Below are 16596 nucleotides of genomic sequence, written 5' to 3' on the forward strand. Positions count from 1 at the left end.
ACTCCCTTTAGTATTTCTTGTAATTTTGGTTTGGTTTTTGCAAATTCCCTAAACTTCTCTTTATCTGGAAATGCCCTAATTTCACCATCATATTTGAGAGACAGTTTTGCTGGATATATAATTCTTGGCTGGCAATTTTTTTCCTTCAAGGCTTTATATATGTCATCCCATTGCCTTCTTGCCTGCGTGGTTTCTGCTGAGTAATCCAATCTTAGTCTTATGGACTCTCCTTTGTAGATGACTTTTCATTTATCCTAAGCTGCTCTTAAAATTCTGTCTTTATCTTTGGTTTTGGCAAGTTTGATTATAATGTGTCTTGGCTTTCTTTTGGGATCTACCGTATGTGGGGTTTGATGAGCAGCTTGGATAGATAGCTTTTCATCTTTCACAATATGAGGGAAGTTTTCTGTCAACAAATCTTCCACAATTCTCTCTGTATTTTCTGTTATCTCCCCTGTCCTGGTACTCCAGTCACTCATATGTTATTCCTGATAGAGTCCCACATAATTCTTAGGGTTTCTTTTTTAATCCTTTTATCTGATTTTTCCTCAAATAAGTTGGTGTCAAGTGCTTTATCTTCAATCTCACTGATTCTGACTTCCATTGCCTCAATTCTGCTCCTATGACTTTTTATTGAGTTGTCTAATTCTGAAATTTTATTGTTAATCTTCTGGATTGCTGATTGCTGTCTCTCTATGGATTCTTGCAGCCTGTTAAATTTGTCATTATGCTCTTCTCTAATCTTGTTACATTCTTCTATTGCTTTGCGTGTTCCTTGCCTTGGTCTGCGTTTTGTGGCATCTCCTTCCTGATCTCTGGAGTTCTGTATATTAATATTTTTTATTCTGCCTCTGGTAATTCCAGGAAATTCTCTTCTTCCGGAAAACTTCTTGATTATTTTGGGAGCTTGCTGAAGCCATCATGGTCTGCCTCTTTAAGTGATTTGATATTGACTGTTGTCTCCAAGTCATTGATAAGTTATTATATTTATTTATTTTGTTTGCTTACTGTGTCCTAGCTTGTTTTGTTTTGATATGTCCAAATAGGCTGCTTGTGTGAGCTAGTTTGATTATTGGTGACATTGAAGCTCTAACATCCTGTCACCAGGTGGTTAGATCTGTTACTAAGTGTGTGAGCCCAAGAGTACGTTGTCTCTTCTTGTATGCATTCAGCTCAGGTGTCCATGTAGTTGGTCACCAAGTGTGTGGTGCATGCTCCCACCTATTGTCCTAGACATGCATGAGTAATTGGTGTACGCACAGGTATCTGGGGGTCACGCAGTCGGGGGTCACGTGATGAGTAAGGTAGGGGACTGACGGCTGCCCCTAAGTGTCTGGGAGGAAAGCGTGTCCCTATTACCTAGAGCACGTAGGTGGGTGGGTTTTGCAGCCGGACTATGTGCACCCAATGCTGTTGGCTGTAAGGACTAAGGGGCACCACTTATTCTTGGACCCGTCGTGGGTGGTTAGGTGATGTGGATGAAGCCATATGTGGGCATGTGAGGCACCTGCTTAATGGGCAGAGCAGTGTCAAATATCATGAACCTGCCACTTCAGAGCTGAAACAGTTGAAGTTACATTTCAGGTATATACCCTGTCGTACTGTGGTCATGAGGGCCTACACAAGTCTATGCAGGGGTGAAAGGCATTCGAAGTCCATGAACCCCTTATGCCTGTGCCTAGGCAATAGAGCTGTGCCTATCCTGAGTTCCTGGCTTAGGGGTGCTGGCAGATTATTTTTTCCTGTTTGTTAATCTGTTCCCTCTCCAAGGCCTGGAGAATGGCTCAGGGCGTGTGACGGGTCCTACTTCCAGCCCAGGGGACTCAGCAATCGCTGAAGCCAGTCCGAGACACAGTGCAGAGCAGGGAGTGGGTAGGTAAATGGGAGAGAGATTTTTCCCAAAGAGGGGTGTTTTTTGATCCTCGTGGTAGACCAGATGCAAGTACTTACATTTTGCCAATTGTGTGCACACTGCTTTTCACTGGTTCTGGATGGCTGAGCAGATTTTCTGCCACTAGGCCTCTCCCAATGTGGAAAACGCCTCCCAAGCGCCACTGCTTGCCTCACCATGCATGCGAGCTGTTATGGCCTGAAGTGTGCTGGCTTCCCCCAGGTCAGGTCTGGCAACTCCTTGCTGCTTCCAAACCATCTCTCCCTCCCCCTGCCACTCAGTCCAATTTCTCAACTTTGCCTTTGATGTTCAGGGCTCCTAGATTGTCATATATAATCAATTCATTTGTTTTTGGGGAGTCTTTGTTGTAAGAGGGAGAACAGGAAGCGTCTGACTACTCCACCATCTTGGCCCCATCTCCTCCTATGATTTATTACAGCAAAAGAGTACAAAGCAAAATTGGCAAAAAAGCCACACAGGGCGAAGACCAGGGGAAACCAGGCACAAGCTTCCAAGAATCCTCCCTCAGTGGAGTCTCTCAGAACATGCTTAACCTACAAGTTATAATACATGTGCAATGTTTTCTACCAGGGAAGCTCATGAGCAACTCAGTGCCCAGGGTTTTTATTGGGGGTTGGTCATGTAGGCACCCTCTGCCTGCATGTACCAAAATTCCAGACTCTCTCTAGAAGGAAAGCAGGTATTCAGCATAAAGTACAGTTTAGACACAATGAGCTATTCCTATCATTTAGGGGATAATGGGAAACTTCCTGAAATCCAAATTCCCAGATGCCAGCCAAGGGCCAACCTTGTAAGCAGGCCTTTCTGAAGATAGCAGTCTCAGGCCTGCTATGTTCTCTTTTTGCACAGATATCATTGATATAAAATTGTAAAACATGAAAAACAATACTATATATTGCTTATATACCCATGAATATGAAGATATAAAAGGATTCACAGAAAAATACACACCAAATTCAGTAGTGTAGTTATATTTGAGAAAAAGGGAAAGGAATGGATTTGAGGCAGGGGCAGATACCAAAAAACAAAACTCATTGCCGTCAAGTTGATTCCGACTCATAGCGACCCTATAGGACAGAGTAGAACTGTCCCATAGGTTTCCAAGAAGCAGCTAGCGGATTCGAACTGTCAACCTTTTGGTTAGCAGCTGAGCTCTTAACCACTGTGCTGCCAGGGCTCTAACTTCTTAAGCTAGGTAGTGGGTAAAAGGGTGTATTGTTATAGTATTTCTTAAACTTTTTGTGTCTCTATGCATACAACTGAAATATTACATAAGAAGAATAAAAGCTTATTTGCTTACTACTATGTACTACTAAGGAGCTCTGGTGGTGCACTGGCTAAGCAGTCGGCTGCTAACCAAAAGGTCAGTGGCTCAAACCCACCAGCCACTCCATGGAAGAAAGATGTGGCAGTCTGCTTCCATAAAGATTACAGCCTAGGAAACCCTATGGGGCAGTTCTACTCTGTCCTATAGGGTCACTATGAGTCCAAATCGACTCCATGGCTGTGGGTATGTACTAGTAACGGTTCATGCTGATTGCTTTTCAAATTCCAGGTATTATTCTTTTACAAAGATCTACTGAAGACTTTCTACATGCCAGGCCCTGTGCTAAGTTCTAGAAATACAACCTTGAACAAGCCAGGTGAGATCCCCACCCTCAAACAGCTTTAAATCTACTGAAAGGTGATGACAGATAATAGGCAAAATTTTAAAACGAACATAATTGCAGATTCTGATAAGAGCTACTAAGACAATAAAAGAAGTTGATAAGATTAAGGAAGGGCTACTGTCAATAGGGTGGTCTGGAAATGTTTCTCTGAGAGGGACGTATGAGCTGAAACATAAATGATGGGAATGAGACAGCCATGCAATTATCTGGGGGAAGCACATTCCAGGTAGAGGAAACAGCAAGTGCAAAGTCCTGAGGCAGGAATAAGCGCGGTGTATTAAAAGAAGGGCAATAAAGCCAGTGTGGCTTGAGAGTGGTGGCAAGAGAGAGAGTGGTAGATGAGGTCCCAGAGGTCAGCTGATGCCACCATGCTGGGCCTCCTAAGCCATAGTGAAAATTTTAGGGTTCATGCTAAGAATGATAAGCCTTTGAAGGTTTTAAGCAGGGGAATGACATGATCTGATTTATATCTGAAGATCATTCCAACAGTTGTACGGAGAACTCATTATAGACAGGGTCATTTTCTCCACTGGCACCACAGACAGACTGCTTGTGGCTGATGAGCTTTCCAGGGGCTATGATAAGTATGGAGTGGGGATAAAGGGGAAAAAAGTTTCACGGAGAAAAAAGAAAACTGCAAAGTTGAAATGAATAAATGTTTAACTAAATGGTTAGAGAACTTAACATCATGGCAACTTCACTCATTGATAATTTAGTATTTGCAAAAAATCAAATTACATTTGGAAATAATTTGGAAGTTAGATTTTCTTGAGTCACAGAAATTCCCAAGTATGCCCAGTGTTTGCCAGGAAATCAAGCCAATTATAAATGTGAGTTTTCTTGCAGCCATATAATATCAAAAGAAAAAAATAACTTCCCATTTTTTTAACAGAATTTTTTTTTTTTACTTAATGTAGGATGTAGATACAAAAAAAAAATATGCCTAGCACCATGAGGCCTTAAGATTCTGAGACCCCAGAGGTAGCCAGGTAAGCGATGCTGGTGGTTTAGATCAGTGCTGTTAAGGTCTATAGAGTAGCAGAGGCTTACACTCCATCCTACGAGGCCCAGAATACCAAAGCAGTGAGTTTGAACACTGTCCAGGGGATCACTGGAAAGGCTTCTCTGAGGAAAAGGGCATTTAAACCAAGAGACCTAAATGAGAAGGCACTAGCTGGCCCAAGAGTTGGGAGAAGAGGTTCCAGGCAAAGGCTCTGAGCTGTCAGTTTTTTAAGCGAAAAAAAAAAAAAAAAGGGTCAGTTTGGCTGGACTGAAGTTGGGGATGAGTGGGTAATCGGAAACAAAGTTTGTAGGATCTGGATGACAATGTTCTCATTCCAGGACGGTAGAAAACCAGTCACATTTCAAGAGGGGAGTGACCTGATCCAATTGTTTTAGATTTGCACTGTCCTTTTTCCACAGGTGCCTAGTTCGACTGCAAACTGAACTTCCAATTTTACTTAAAAATTAAAATTCGGAACTGCAATTCAGCTACCGGAAAACTTTTAAGTATGTTTGGAACAACTGGGACACATGAATCTACTTCTTCAACTATAAACTGTATGAAACCTAAAGGCAGAAAAACTATTTCCAATGAAAATTTAGCTTCTCAATTACAGATGTGCTGTACGTGTGAAACACACAGGATTTTGAAGCCTTAGTACTGAGTAAAGGAGTGTAAGTTATCTCATTAGTATTTTTTAAAATCATTATGTTGAAATAATATTTTGACTATATGGGATTAGATGTCACGTTATTAAAATTAATTTCACTTTTTTCTTTTTTTAATGTGGATACTAGAAAATGTAAAATTAGCCATGTGGTTCGCGATTCTTTTCCACTGGACAGTACTGGTGGCTGATGTAAAGAGAGTGGTTGTGGAAGTTCTTCGTTGTTTCAGGCAGGAGGCGACGGTGGTCTAGACCAGTGGCGGGGATGGTGAGAAGTTTCTGGAAGTACTGTGGAGTTATGAGTCATGTCAATGAATTTTCACAGCCCCGTTCAATGGGCGAGGAAATGAGGGTGGCAGAACCCGGACTCGAACCCACGCCTATTCCTGAACGTTAGCGAACTCCCATTTGCAGAGACGCGCTTGAGGATTATTATCTACCTGAAACCTCCCAGCGGCCCTCGAGATGGCGACAGCGGGATTCGAACTAGGCCGCAGTCCCGAGGCCAGGCCAAGCGTAGAGCGTTACCGCCACTCCATCTCCCCAGGGCTGAGTCCAACGTTCACAACGTTCACAACGAACGCCCTGGCCGCCTGACTGGAGGAGCCAGGAGCTACTCAGAGACGCTCCCGGCAACGCTCACTGGATGACACACACCGAGACCGCAACACTTCTCTCTTCAGACCCGACGCAACCACGCAGGCGCCCGACTTCCCCCTCCCATCCCGCGAATCCCGGTCGCGCTCCCTCTCCCCAAGCCCCGCGGTCAACTCAGCCAACCGCCTATCATTAAACCGGCTTTATTCCCACCCACTCCCCCCTGCCAATCACCACTGACGCAAGCACCGCCCTTCCTGCCCTCTTCAGCGAGCGCCGCGCGCCCCCGTTCGGCCGTTTTCGGCGCTGCCCCGTGGGATGCGTGCCCCGGAAGGGCGGGGCGAAGCGCGCGCCGCGCTGGTGCGGGAACCCTTGGGATTGGCCAAGAGGAGGCCGGCGCTCCGTCTCCGCCCACTCCCGCCCTCTGCAGCCTAGTCGGAGACACTGGGGATTGGCTCCCTGGTGGGGATGGACGCCCAAAGAAGCAGAGAAATGGTCCCGCCCCCCTCGTGCCCAGCGGAGAGGGAGCTCCGTAGATTGGCCCGGGAGTCTCGGCGAGCGCCCGCCGGAGCTCCAGGATTGGATGGGGGCCAGCTCGCGCCGCCGGGGAGCGCTGGCGGTGATTGGCCGGAGGGCGGAGCGGCTATTTGAAGGCGGCGCGCGGACGAGGTGCGCACTTCAGTCCGCGTAGTGAGGAGGCGGGCGCGGCTCTGGGAAACGCTGGTCCCTGACCCACCCGACGAAGACCCTAGCTTGGCCCCGGCCCGGCCTCAGCCCTGGTACCAGCCCCAGCCTGGCGAGGCGATGGCCAAAGTGTCGGTGCTGAACGTGGCGGTGCTGGAGAACCCGAGCCCTTTCCACAGCCCCTTCCGGTTCGAGATCAGCTTCGAGTGCAGTGAGGCCCTGGCGGATGGTGAGGCTGGGCCTGTGTGGAGACACCCCTCCCCCACGGCCAACCCCGACTTACCCTAAAGACACTCCCACGGTCAACCCTGACCTCCTCGTGGAGACACTCCCCGACCTCATCAACCTCGATCTCCCCATGGAGACCACCCCAATGTCAACCCTAATCTCCCTGAGATCCCCCCCCACAGCCAACCCTAACCTCCCCATAGACCCCCCTCCCCCGGCCCGTCAACTTCGACCTCCCCAAGGAAACCCTCCAGTGCCAACCCTCACCTTCCCCGAGGCCCCCAATGCCAACCCTAACCTCCCCGAGATTCCCCCAGTGCCAACCCTGACCTTCCCCTGAGACCCCCCCAATGCCAACCTTGACCTCCCCCTGAGACTCCCCCCACACAGCCAACCCTGACCTCCCCATGGAGACCCCTCTCTCCATGGCCAACCCCACCTTTTCATGGATACCCTCCCCCACTGTCCCGCTTCCCTGTGGAAACAGTATCCCTTTTTTTTGGTCGAGTTCCTACCAGCCGATCATTTAAGTAGAGACCTTCTCAGCCTCCATTCTTCCTTATGACAAGACGCCTTCCAAATCACCCGCCATTTCTGTAAGGCCAGACCCCCCCTTCCAGCCACCCAAGTGGGATGAGACTGCCCACTTATCCCCACTCCGTGTGGCCAGACACTCCCAATTCATTTTTATCCTGTAGAGACCCCAGCCCCGTCTCATTTTCCCTGTGAAGACCTCTCCTCCAAGCTCCCTCCCTTTTTCCCTGTGAAGACTCCCCCTAAAGTTACCTTCCTTTTTCCCTGTGGCATGGTCTCACTCACCCCATCTCCCCTAACAATCCCCTCCCCAACCTGCTAATCTTTAAACATCTTTCCCGCCCCTCCCTCCAACTTCTGCTTGCTCTCCACCCCAAAGCACACACTGTAGAACCTGGGTTTTCTCCTCAGTCTGATCCCCTACACTTGAGCTCCACCTGGGGAGGGATGGCCTGGCTTCTCTCTCTAGACTTAGAGGGTAACTTGGTCCTCCCAAGTTCCTGTTCCTCCCTACTCTCTCCTCATCAGCTCGGATAAACACCCGCTAATCTGAGGGGTGGTGTAGCCAGGCAAGGGTGAGCCAGTTCCCAGGGTTTGCCCGCCAGGTTCCAGATAACTTACTGCAGCAATTCTTCCAACACTTTTGATGGTCTGACCTAGTCTGGGGGGTGGGTGGGACAGGCTGAGCTGAGACAGCGTCTAGCTTCAAACAGTCAGCTAGGAGGTCACAACCTTTTGTGCGTCTTTTCCAAAGTGCTTTCGTGAATGTACTTACAAGTCTATGTGACATAAAGGAGGTGGACATGGCTCTCATCTCAGATGAGAAATGTAGAGCCACAAAGAGTGAAAGACTTTTCAAGAAGAGGTCTATAAAAATCTAAAACCAAATGGCTAAGGTCACCCAGGGAGCTTTGGCACAGCTGACAGGCAAGTCCTGCTTTCAGGAGGAAGTACTCCGCTAGGCCATCTCTCTGCTTGGCCATTAAAGGAGAAGGGGCAGCAGCTGAGGTGAGGCTGGGGTGCTAACTAGCGCCTCTCAGTGGCAGGTGTGTGGTTTGCTCACAGAGCCTGCTGCTTGGATTGTTTGTGGCTGATAACAGTTTGAACCATGTGTGCCCTCAGGGTGAGCCAGTGGTCAGTCTCCCCCTGGTGTCCCACACTCCTTTTTTAAATTAAGGAGTCCATTTGTGACCAACTATAGAGTAAGCCAAGTTAAATCCCTGCTAGAACAAGGCTGAGTGTAAATAAATAAATAAAGTGTAGAATGACACTGTGGAATAAGATTTAGTTTTAAAGCCAGAAGGGGATGTAAGGAGCTAATAGGTTAAGGGATTCGGAGTTCCCAGATGGCAGGAGATCGAGTTTCAATCAGCCTGTTTGTACTCCTTGAATTAAAAATGGTTGCATGGCCATTATTTAGTACTTTTATTCCTGGGAGCCCTGCCCTGTGACTTTAGTAATTTGTTTATAGACTCAGGGCAGGAAAGGCTAAAGTCAGCCTTCAGGGTTTTCTTTTTTAATAGAGAGAAGTGGAATGACTTCTCCAAGGTCATACAGCCAGTTTGTAGAAATGTTGGGATGAGAGCTTGTCTCTGAGTTCTAAGTCTGGTTTCTTTGTCTTTACTCTTATCCTGGCAGGCAAAAGAAAGAAAGCATTCCCTACTTTAGAGGTGGAGTATAAATAGGAAACCAAAAAACAAACCTACTGCCGTGGAGCTGATTCCAACTCAAAGCGACCCTATAGGACAGGGTTTCCAAGGCTGTAAATCTTTACAGAAGTAGACTACCACGTCTTTCTCCTGTGGAGCAGCTGGTAGGTTTGAACCACAGACCTTTCGGTTAGCAACTGAGCGCTTAACCACTGTGCCACCAGGACTGCTTATAAATAGGAAGGACCATACAATTTATTGTCAAATCAGGACATTCAAAAGAGAGTAAGGGGGCGCTATTCTTATTTATGCTGGACAGCAGAGGTTTTGCTCAGAGAAACTCAAGTTGGGAATCAAACCCTGGCCTGGAAATCCAGACTCTTTGATTCTACCTCCTACGTCTGTTGGTGACTCTGAACTGCCAACTTGCTTTCTGTCTCTTCCTGGCCTTCATCCCACAAAGCAGAGAGAATCTGTTTCCTGCCTTCCAAACAGATGGGAGTAGAGCTGCCTTAAAAGTCTCTCTGGTCCTGGAGAAGTCTCTTCTTACCTCTCTGTGCTGCCAGCTGAAATCTGACAAGGCACCCAACCCCCCCATTTCCCAAGGGTTCCAAGCCCCTTTTGCTCCCTTTTCTCAACAACATCTGGAAATAGATGTCTCCAAGGCATGGGCCTACGTTTAGTATGTTAGGTGTGCTTTTTCCGTGTTTAGTTGAGAAATTCACCTGACACTGGTTGAATAAATCGTAGACGCCAGATGTTCTGATCCACAGCTCACACACTGTGGTGAGGCCAAGGTTCATCTGTGTAATTATGAACGAAGGCAAAGTGATAACGCAGAAGAAAGGCATGCTAGGTATCTTAAGAAAAAAAAAAAAAAAAAAAACAGGAAACAGACTCCCCAGGTAGTTAAACTACGATAATTTGCATGTGCCTTTAATCCTATAATTGGCTTTGGTTTTGTTTTCCTTCACAAGGGGCATCTTGTGTGGGAGTTAGACTAAAGCTAGGACTTAAAGACAAAACTTAATGTACTCAACGTTACCCTTGGAGTTGGTCATAAGGTCAGGTATTCAGTGTTGCATGTGTACAATTGGGCAGTTGTGCCCTGTTTTCAGTAGGTATGAATGTGTACTGTATACAGTATTGTTTTATATCTAACTCCAAAGAAAGGTTGTATTCATAATTAAATCATTTAAGGGTGTCTCTGCTTAAAACACTTCAGCAAATTTAAAGAGATCCAACTTGCAGGCCCGTATTCCAGTTATCTGCCTTTTGTAGACAATTTCATCAGCTCTTTTTACTCTTGAGTCAATATTTCTCTATGGCCCTCGGTTAGTTCTTTGGTTTCTTTCTGGACCAGGTTGAGGGAGCTGTTGGGGCCCACTTGCCTGGGCAGTGCATTTTCTCTTTCGGTCAGCATCCATGTGGTGTTTGTTTAGGTTTTGCCGACAGGCATTGACCGCAGCTGGACAACACTGAGTGCCCATGGCAGACACTATGGCCCACTGCATTTCAGTCTCTGTTGTCTCCCACAGGCACTTTAGCTAAATGCACGCATAGGACTCCACTGGTTATGGTGGGAAAGGCCAGAAGGACATATATGGTTATGGCAGGAAGGTGAGATCAGGTCTAGCTTGTCTTTTTGTCCTCCCAAAAATTTAACTGTAGTTGTGTCATTGCTTATAACAAAAATAAGTCGATAAACGTAACTTCCTCTCTGCAAATAACAGGATACTGGAGTTCAGCTGAACCCTACTGAGCCAAAGGGTCCCCACATCCCACAGGCCTACTAGGATTCCTGAGTAGAGGGCCTGGGTGAAACTGCATAGGGACAGGAAGCAGTGGCTCGAGGAAGGGCTTGGGCTCAGGTGACAAACCTCTACTCAGTGGCCCAGCATCGCTCACACTTGGACGTTCTTGCAGGCGGCTTGACCAAGGAACAGGACAGCTTCCGTGAGAGTTTGCTTCCTGTAAAAATCACAGTTTGTGAAACTCCAGCTGCTGGAGCTATAGATTGTGCAATTTCAAAGAAGCTAAAATAAGTTTCAAGTCTCATGCCAGGCGTCCCTGCACTAGCATGACCTTGCCCCTGGTGCACTTGGACTCCTTTAAGAGGAAGTAGTCACCAGGACCATTGTGATTGATGGGCAAGGTCTCCTTACTGTCATCCGAGCATACTCGGGGATGGTGCCCTCCTACTGCGGGGAATGTAAGACAGTTGGGATTCAGAGGGTCACTCAGAGGTGCTGTGTTGGTTGATGATAGTGCACTTACCTGAAAGCCCCAGAGAAAGCCTGACTCAGTGCCGGATCTGAGGCCTGGGGATGGGTGGCCTTCCCAGTGGCCTTGTTTTCCCTTCCTGCTGCTGGCTCTCCTGCTGGATTGGAATCTGCTGCCCTGCCCCAGTTGTCAAGGGATCTACTCAGTTCAGTGGCACCGGTCCCTGTGTGTGAAAGAGGATGCTGCTTCCTGTCCTAGCACCCAGTGGGCAGGACCCTGGAGTGGCCCGGCTCCTGCTGTTCCCTCCTCAGCACGCCACAGTCACATGGGTCTTAATTCAGCTTCTGCCATACGGTTTGTCCTCAGGCTCCCAGAGGCCTGTGTTTCCCTGAGGTGCAGAGTCAAGGTCACCTGGCAAAGGTAGGCCCACAGGCAAGATTGCACCACGGGAAGTAGGGCTGCCCACCCATGTATAGGACCACAGTTCCTACCACTTGGTGCTAGAAGACGGCAGGTGTTTTAGGGAATAAGAATCTTTAAATATATTGAGGACCTGTCCAAAATTAACAAGAAACGACCCTTCCCCTGCCTTCTGCTGTCAAGCTTTTTCAGAGCCTTAACACCCCTCATGTCCTTGCAGACCTGGAGTGGAAGATCATTTACGTTGGCTCAGCTGAGAGTGAGGAGTTTGATCAGATCCTGGACTCGGTGCTGGTCGGCCCTGTCCCAGCAGGGAGACACATGTTTGTCTTTCAGGTAAGAAGACAAGACCTTAGGTTGGTAGTCCATGGCTCCTAGAAACGCCCTCTTTTACTCTAAAGCACATGGTGTGGTTCAGTGACCAAATTTTCAGGTTCAAATCTTGGCTCTACCTCTCGAGACTTTGGAAGAAAGGTTTCCTGATCTGTAAACTGCCTACTTGGCAACTCCTTTTAGAGATGTCAGGTACTTCACACACCTCCGTCACCCCCACCTCTGTCACATCTGTTACCTGGAGCCACTGATTTAACTCCTGGATCGCTTTCTAACCAAACATCACCTGGGTTGTCAGAAATGCAGGTTACGAACGCCCCAGGTGATTCCTTTGCACACTCAAGTTTGAGAGCAGCTCAAATCCATTCACTGACTTCTGTCTCCATGGTTACTGTCCACATCCCATCTTCTGACCCCCCCCTCACCTACCCTGTGTCCAATTCACTAGCAAGCCCAATCTCTACTCCACGACCTGGGCCAGCTTCCTGGGCATGTAATCCATGCCATCACACAGGGCCCAGGCTCAGTTTAATACTCTACTGTTACTGTCTAGATCTTTTTTTTTTTAATACATAACTTATTTTATTTTTTATTGTTATTGTTGAGAATATACACAGCAGAACATCAATTTAGCAATTTCTACATGTACAATCAGTGACACTGATTACATTCTTTGAATTGTGTAACCATTTTCACTCTCCTTTTTTGAGTTGTTCCTCCCCCATTAACATAAATTCACTACCTGCTAAGTTTCCTATCTTTCAAGTTGCTGTTATCACTTTGATCCCATGTAGATAGATCTTAAAAGAGCACAGTGCACAAGGCAGACATTCTTTACTAGTCAAGCTAAACAATAGTTTGGTTTTAAGAAGACTTCGGGGGATATTTTTGATTTAAGGTTTAAAGATTATCTCAGGGCAGTAGTTTTGGGGGTTGTCTGGAGCTTCTTAATTTTTTAACAGGAGCCCATTGTTTCATTTTGCACTGGACCCCACAAATTATATTGCTGGGTCTGTCCATAATGATGGAGCCCTGGTGGCACAGTGGTTAAGAGATTGGCTGCTAACCAAAAGGTCACAGTTCAAATCCACCAGCAGCTCTTTGGAAACCCTATGGGGCAGTTCTGTTCTGCCCTATAGGGTTGCTATGAGGCAGAATCAGCTCAACAGCAATGGGTTTGGTTTTTTGGGGTTTTTTTTTTTGGTGCATAATGATACATCTTGAGTCTGTTCGCTTTTGTCCCTCTCTACTGTCTGGTCCCCAGAGTGACTGCTGTAGCCTTCTAGCCAGTTTCCTTCCCATCACATCTGCACATATAGCCAGAGTCTTCTTTCCAGACTGTAAGTCTGACGTGGCACTCACCTGCTAAATACCTGGCTTCCCCAAACTCTTAACTGGCCCAGCAAGCCCTGTGTGATCTGGTCCCTGCTCCCCACATGTTCAGCCTCATCTTACACCACCTTCCCCTTGCTCCCTGCCCTCCAGGGCCATACCAAGTAGCTTCCTGATGCCTCAGGACCTCTGCTGGGAACTTATGGTAAACACCTCCAGGCACCTGTCACATTTAAAATTTTATAGTCCCTTGTGTGATTAATTCTGTTTCCTTCATTGGATTGTAAACTTCTGAGAACAGAGACAATAGTTTCCACTCAGTCAGTCTCTGTTGTTTATCATAGTGTCACTGTTGCATGCTAAGGCCCAGGATGTGTTTCCCCTAGGCCGATGCCCCTAATCCATCCCTCATCCCTGAGACTGATGCTGTGGGTGTGACTGTGGTCCTCATCACCTGCACCTACCGTGGACAGGAGTTCATCCGTGTCGGCTACTACGTCAACAACGAGTACCCCAACCCCGAGCTGCGGGAGAACCCGCCACTGAAGCCAGACTTTTCTCAGGTAGAGCCTGTCTCTGCAGTTCCTGCTTTAGCCAGGCGGCCTCTTCACACTGGGGGAGTTGAGTCACTAGAATTGGGAGCCAGGGTCACTGCTCAAGTTTTCCGTCATGCTCGATTCTTGCAGAGCCAGGCCGGGAAAGAAAGGGTCTTTGTTTCCAGAGACACACCTCATTGCTGAGAGTAGATAGTGCTAAGTGGTAGCATAGGGCCTTCCCCTGGAGTTCCGTACATGGTTGATGGGATAAGCAGGGTCTCCTCTTCCTGGGCTTGGTGCGGCAGCTGGGATTGTCCTGGCTCTGGGGGAGTAACAAGAGCACTTGACAAGGCTTGACACTCTCTTCCTGCCCCAGCTGCAGCGAAACATCTTGGCTTCCAACCCCCGGGTGACCCGCTTTCACATCAACTGGGACAACAACACAGACAGGCTGGAAGCCATCGACAACCAGGACCTTTCCCTGAGCGGCGGCCTCCCCCTCAGCTGCACTCCTGTCAAGGGCCTGGGCCTTCCTGGCTGCATCGCTGGCCTCCTCCCTGAGAACTCCATGGACTGCATATAACTGTGGGAGCTCAGGCCCTGGCTGGGCTCGGCAGGGACCCAGACCAGTCTCCTGGCACATCTGGAGGGGACACTGGGCCTCCTGGAGAGTCATGTGGGCCATCTGGAGGACTTTGGGGCTGTCACCTACATCAAACCAGTCAGACTGGGCCCTAAGGAAAGAACAAGCCCTGGTCTCTCCCATCCCTGGCCCAGAAGGATCATTTCACATCTACTCCACAGGCCTGTAAGAAGGAGGTACTCAGTTCTTCATTCTTTCTGACTGTGCCCCTTGGTTCTTCCACACACACTGTGAATTCACCAGGAGGCCATTGTGCTTCCTTGAGTACCACTGACCCAAAGCTGCTTCCCACAGACCTCCCTGGTCTGCCTGAGGCTTTCTTGGTCAGTGCCTGGCAAGGCTCCAGCGCTGTTGGGTCAAAGGCTCTGCCGTCCTTCCACTTCCAAACATCTGAACAGAGCTCCCAGCTTTCTGGAGTCATGGGCAAGGAATCCTGATTAGGAAGTGGACTCAGATACAATGTCTGATCTCCCAAGATTTTTAGTTCTTTTCAACCCAGAAGCCTCTAGAAAATGCTGTTCCCAAAGGTGTGATCAGCAGGTACCTCTTGTCTCAGTCACAGCCACCTTCCTGTTACCTCCTAAATGGAGCTGGTGTTCCCTAGAGACGTCAATGCTGGGAAGGTGGCATGTTGGAAGGGTCTGCTGTGCTCTGGCTGTCTTGGTGTCGGCATGAAGGCCCCTCCGCCTCTGGCAGCCTTATATCTGCCCTCTGCCAAGACCCCACACGCTCATGGGCCATAGTGAGTGTGGGCAAGGGAAGTTGTCAGGATCCTGAAAACCTTCTCTTCCCGGAATCCCCCCCACATCTGCCCCATCCCCTCGCTGCTACGTGGATGCTGTTGTGATTGCAGTTTGTATATTAAAGGGTTTTTATATTGAAAATGTTGGTTGCTCCAAAAATAAAAAGCACTTCATTGAGACTGATTGTGCTTGTGTCTCAGGTGGGCAGAGGCAGCTCCATCCATCCTCTCCTCCTAACAGTGAGAGTGGCCTCTTCCCGGATTCTGTGGATCGGCTGCCCCTTCTCCCATTGCTTGACTTCTTACTCTGGTTCTAGTTGGTTGTGTAGTTGTGTTCCAGGCTAAGTTTTGGGGAGAGTGTTTGTCACATCTGGAGATAGATGACCAGTGATTTCAGACTTTGACTATGGCCCACAGAAAGAAATTAACTTACATCGTGATCCACGTATACACACAAAGGCACACTTTTATTAAATCCTACTTAACCTTACTATGTAACTCCACAGCCTGTGGTAGTGTTTGGCTGTCCAGCCATTTTTCCCTTATTTCACAGAGAAGTCCAAACTCTTCCCTCCTTGAGGCTGGTGGTCTGCCTGGGAGCAGGAGTGCAGACAGCTGTGTGCAGTTAGCACAAGTCCATAAGCAGAGCCATGAGTCAGCTTGTAGACCTGAGACTGGACTAGCCCTTCCAAGTAAGGTCCGGCCCCCAGCCCCTCTTGGCACCTCCTGTCAGGGCCTTCCTCTATATCAGTGTAACCCAATTTCTGGAGACTGTTTTGGTTATAGGTAGTGGGGGCAGGCGGGAGAAGTATGTGCTACTGGCATCTAGTGGGTAGAAGCCAAGAATACTGCCTAACACCCTATAGCACACAACACAGCCTCCGCCACGAAGCATTAACCAGCCCCAAATGTCAGTCGGGCAGCACTGGTAAGCCCCGCTGTACTATCATCCTCAGGCTGTGTGTATATTGAAAGGGCATCCTAAAGAAGGACATCTTGTCCCTTCTGTCCTCCAGGAGGGCAGGTTCCCTTTGCATTCTCCAGACAGAAGGAATGCAGAGTGGTAGTTACAGGGAATAAGCGGCCAGGAGGCCTGACTGCCCCGATTCCTCAGCTGTAAAATGGGATGATAATAGTATCTACATGATACGAGTGTTGCCTGAAGTAATATAGTGAAGAAGTGCCAACTCTACTGGCACGAGCCCACGGTGGGCACCCAGCAAAGGGTGGACAACTGAGCGCCCCTCCTAGCCACCCCTTGCTCCTGGGGCCCAGCATCCTTCTGAAGCGCGGGCTCTGGCTGGAGGCGACCTCGGGCCGCCGGGCCGCTGCTGCCCAGCGCCAGCCCTCATGAATGACGGCAGCCGGCGGCCCGGCGGCCCAGCGACCTCTGACCTTCGGCGCCGGCCGCGCCCCTCCCCCC

The 16596-nt window shown here is 48.4% G+C and overlaps 1 protein-coding gene across 1 annotated transcript; it reads left to right on the plus strand.

The window, feature by feature from the left end:
• Nucleotides 1-6485: 6485 nt before the first annotated feature.
• Nucleotides 6486-14374, plus strand: ASF1B (anti-silencing function 1B histone chaperone). The gene is made up of 4 exons (XM_004389723.1): nt 6486-6762; nt 11808-11923; nt 13639-13815; nt 14165-14374. The coding sequence occupies exons 1-4, from the start codon at nt 6654-6656 to the stop codon at nt 14369-14371; spliced, it is 609 nt and encodes a 202-aa protein (XP_004389780.1). The 5' UTR covers nt 6486-6653; the 3' UTR covers nt 14372-14374.
• The last annotated feature ends 2222 nt before the right edge of the window (nt 14375-16596 follow it).

This window comes from Trichechus manatus, unplaced genomic scaffold (genome assembly GCF_000243295.1).
Source record: "Trichechus manatus latirostris isolate Lorelei unplaced genomic scaffold, TriManLat1.0 scaffold00258, whole genome shotgun sequence".
NCBI lineage: Eukaryota > Metazoa > Chordata > Mammalia > Sirenia > Trichechidae > Trichechus > Trichechus manatus.

What these genes read in the sequence shown, in the direction of transcription:
- ASF1B (XM_004389723.1), top strand. Translation starts at nt 6,654, where the DNA reads ATGGCCAAAGTGTCGGTGCTGAACGTGGCGGTGCTGGAGAACCCGAGC. An exon ending in GACACATGTTTGTCTTTCAG is followed by an intron (nt 11,924 to 13,638) that starts GTAAGAAGACAA and finishes TGTTTCCCCTAG; the next exon opens with GCCGATGCCCCTAATCCATC. An exon ending in TGAAGCCAGACTTTTCTCAG is followed by an intron (nt 13,816 to 14,164) that starts GTAGAGCCTGTC and finishes TTCCTGCCCCAG; the next exon opens with CTGCAGCGAAACATCTTGGC.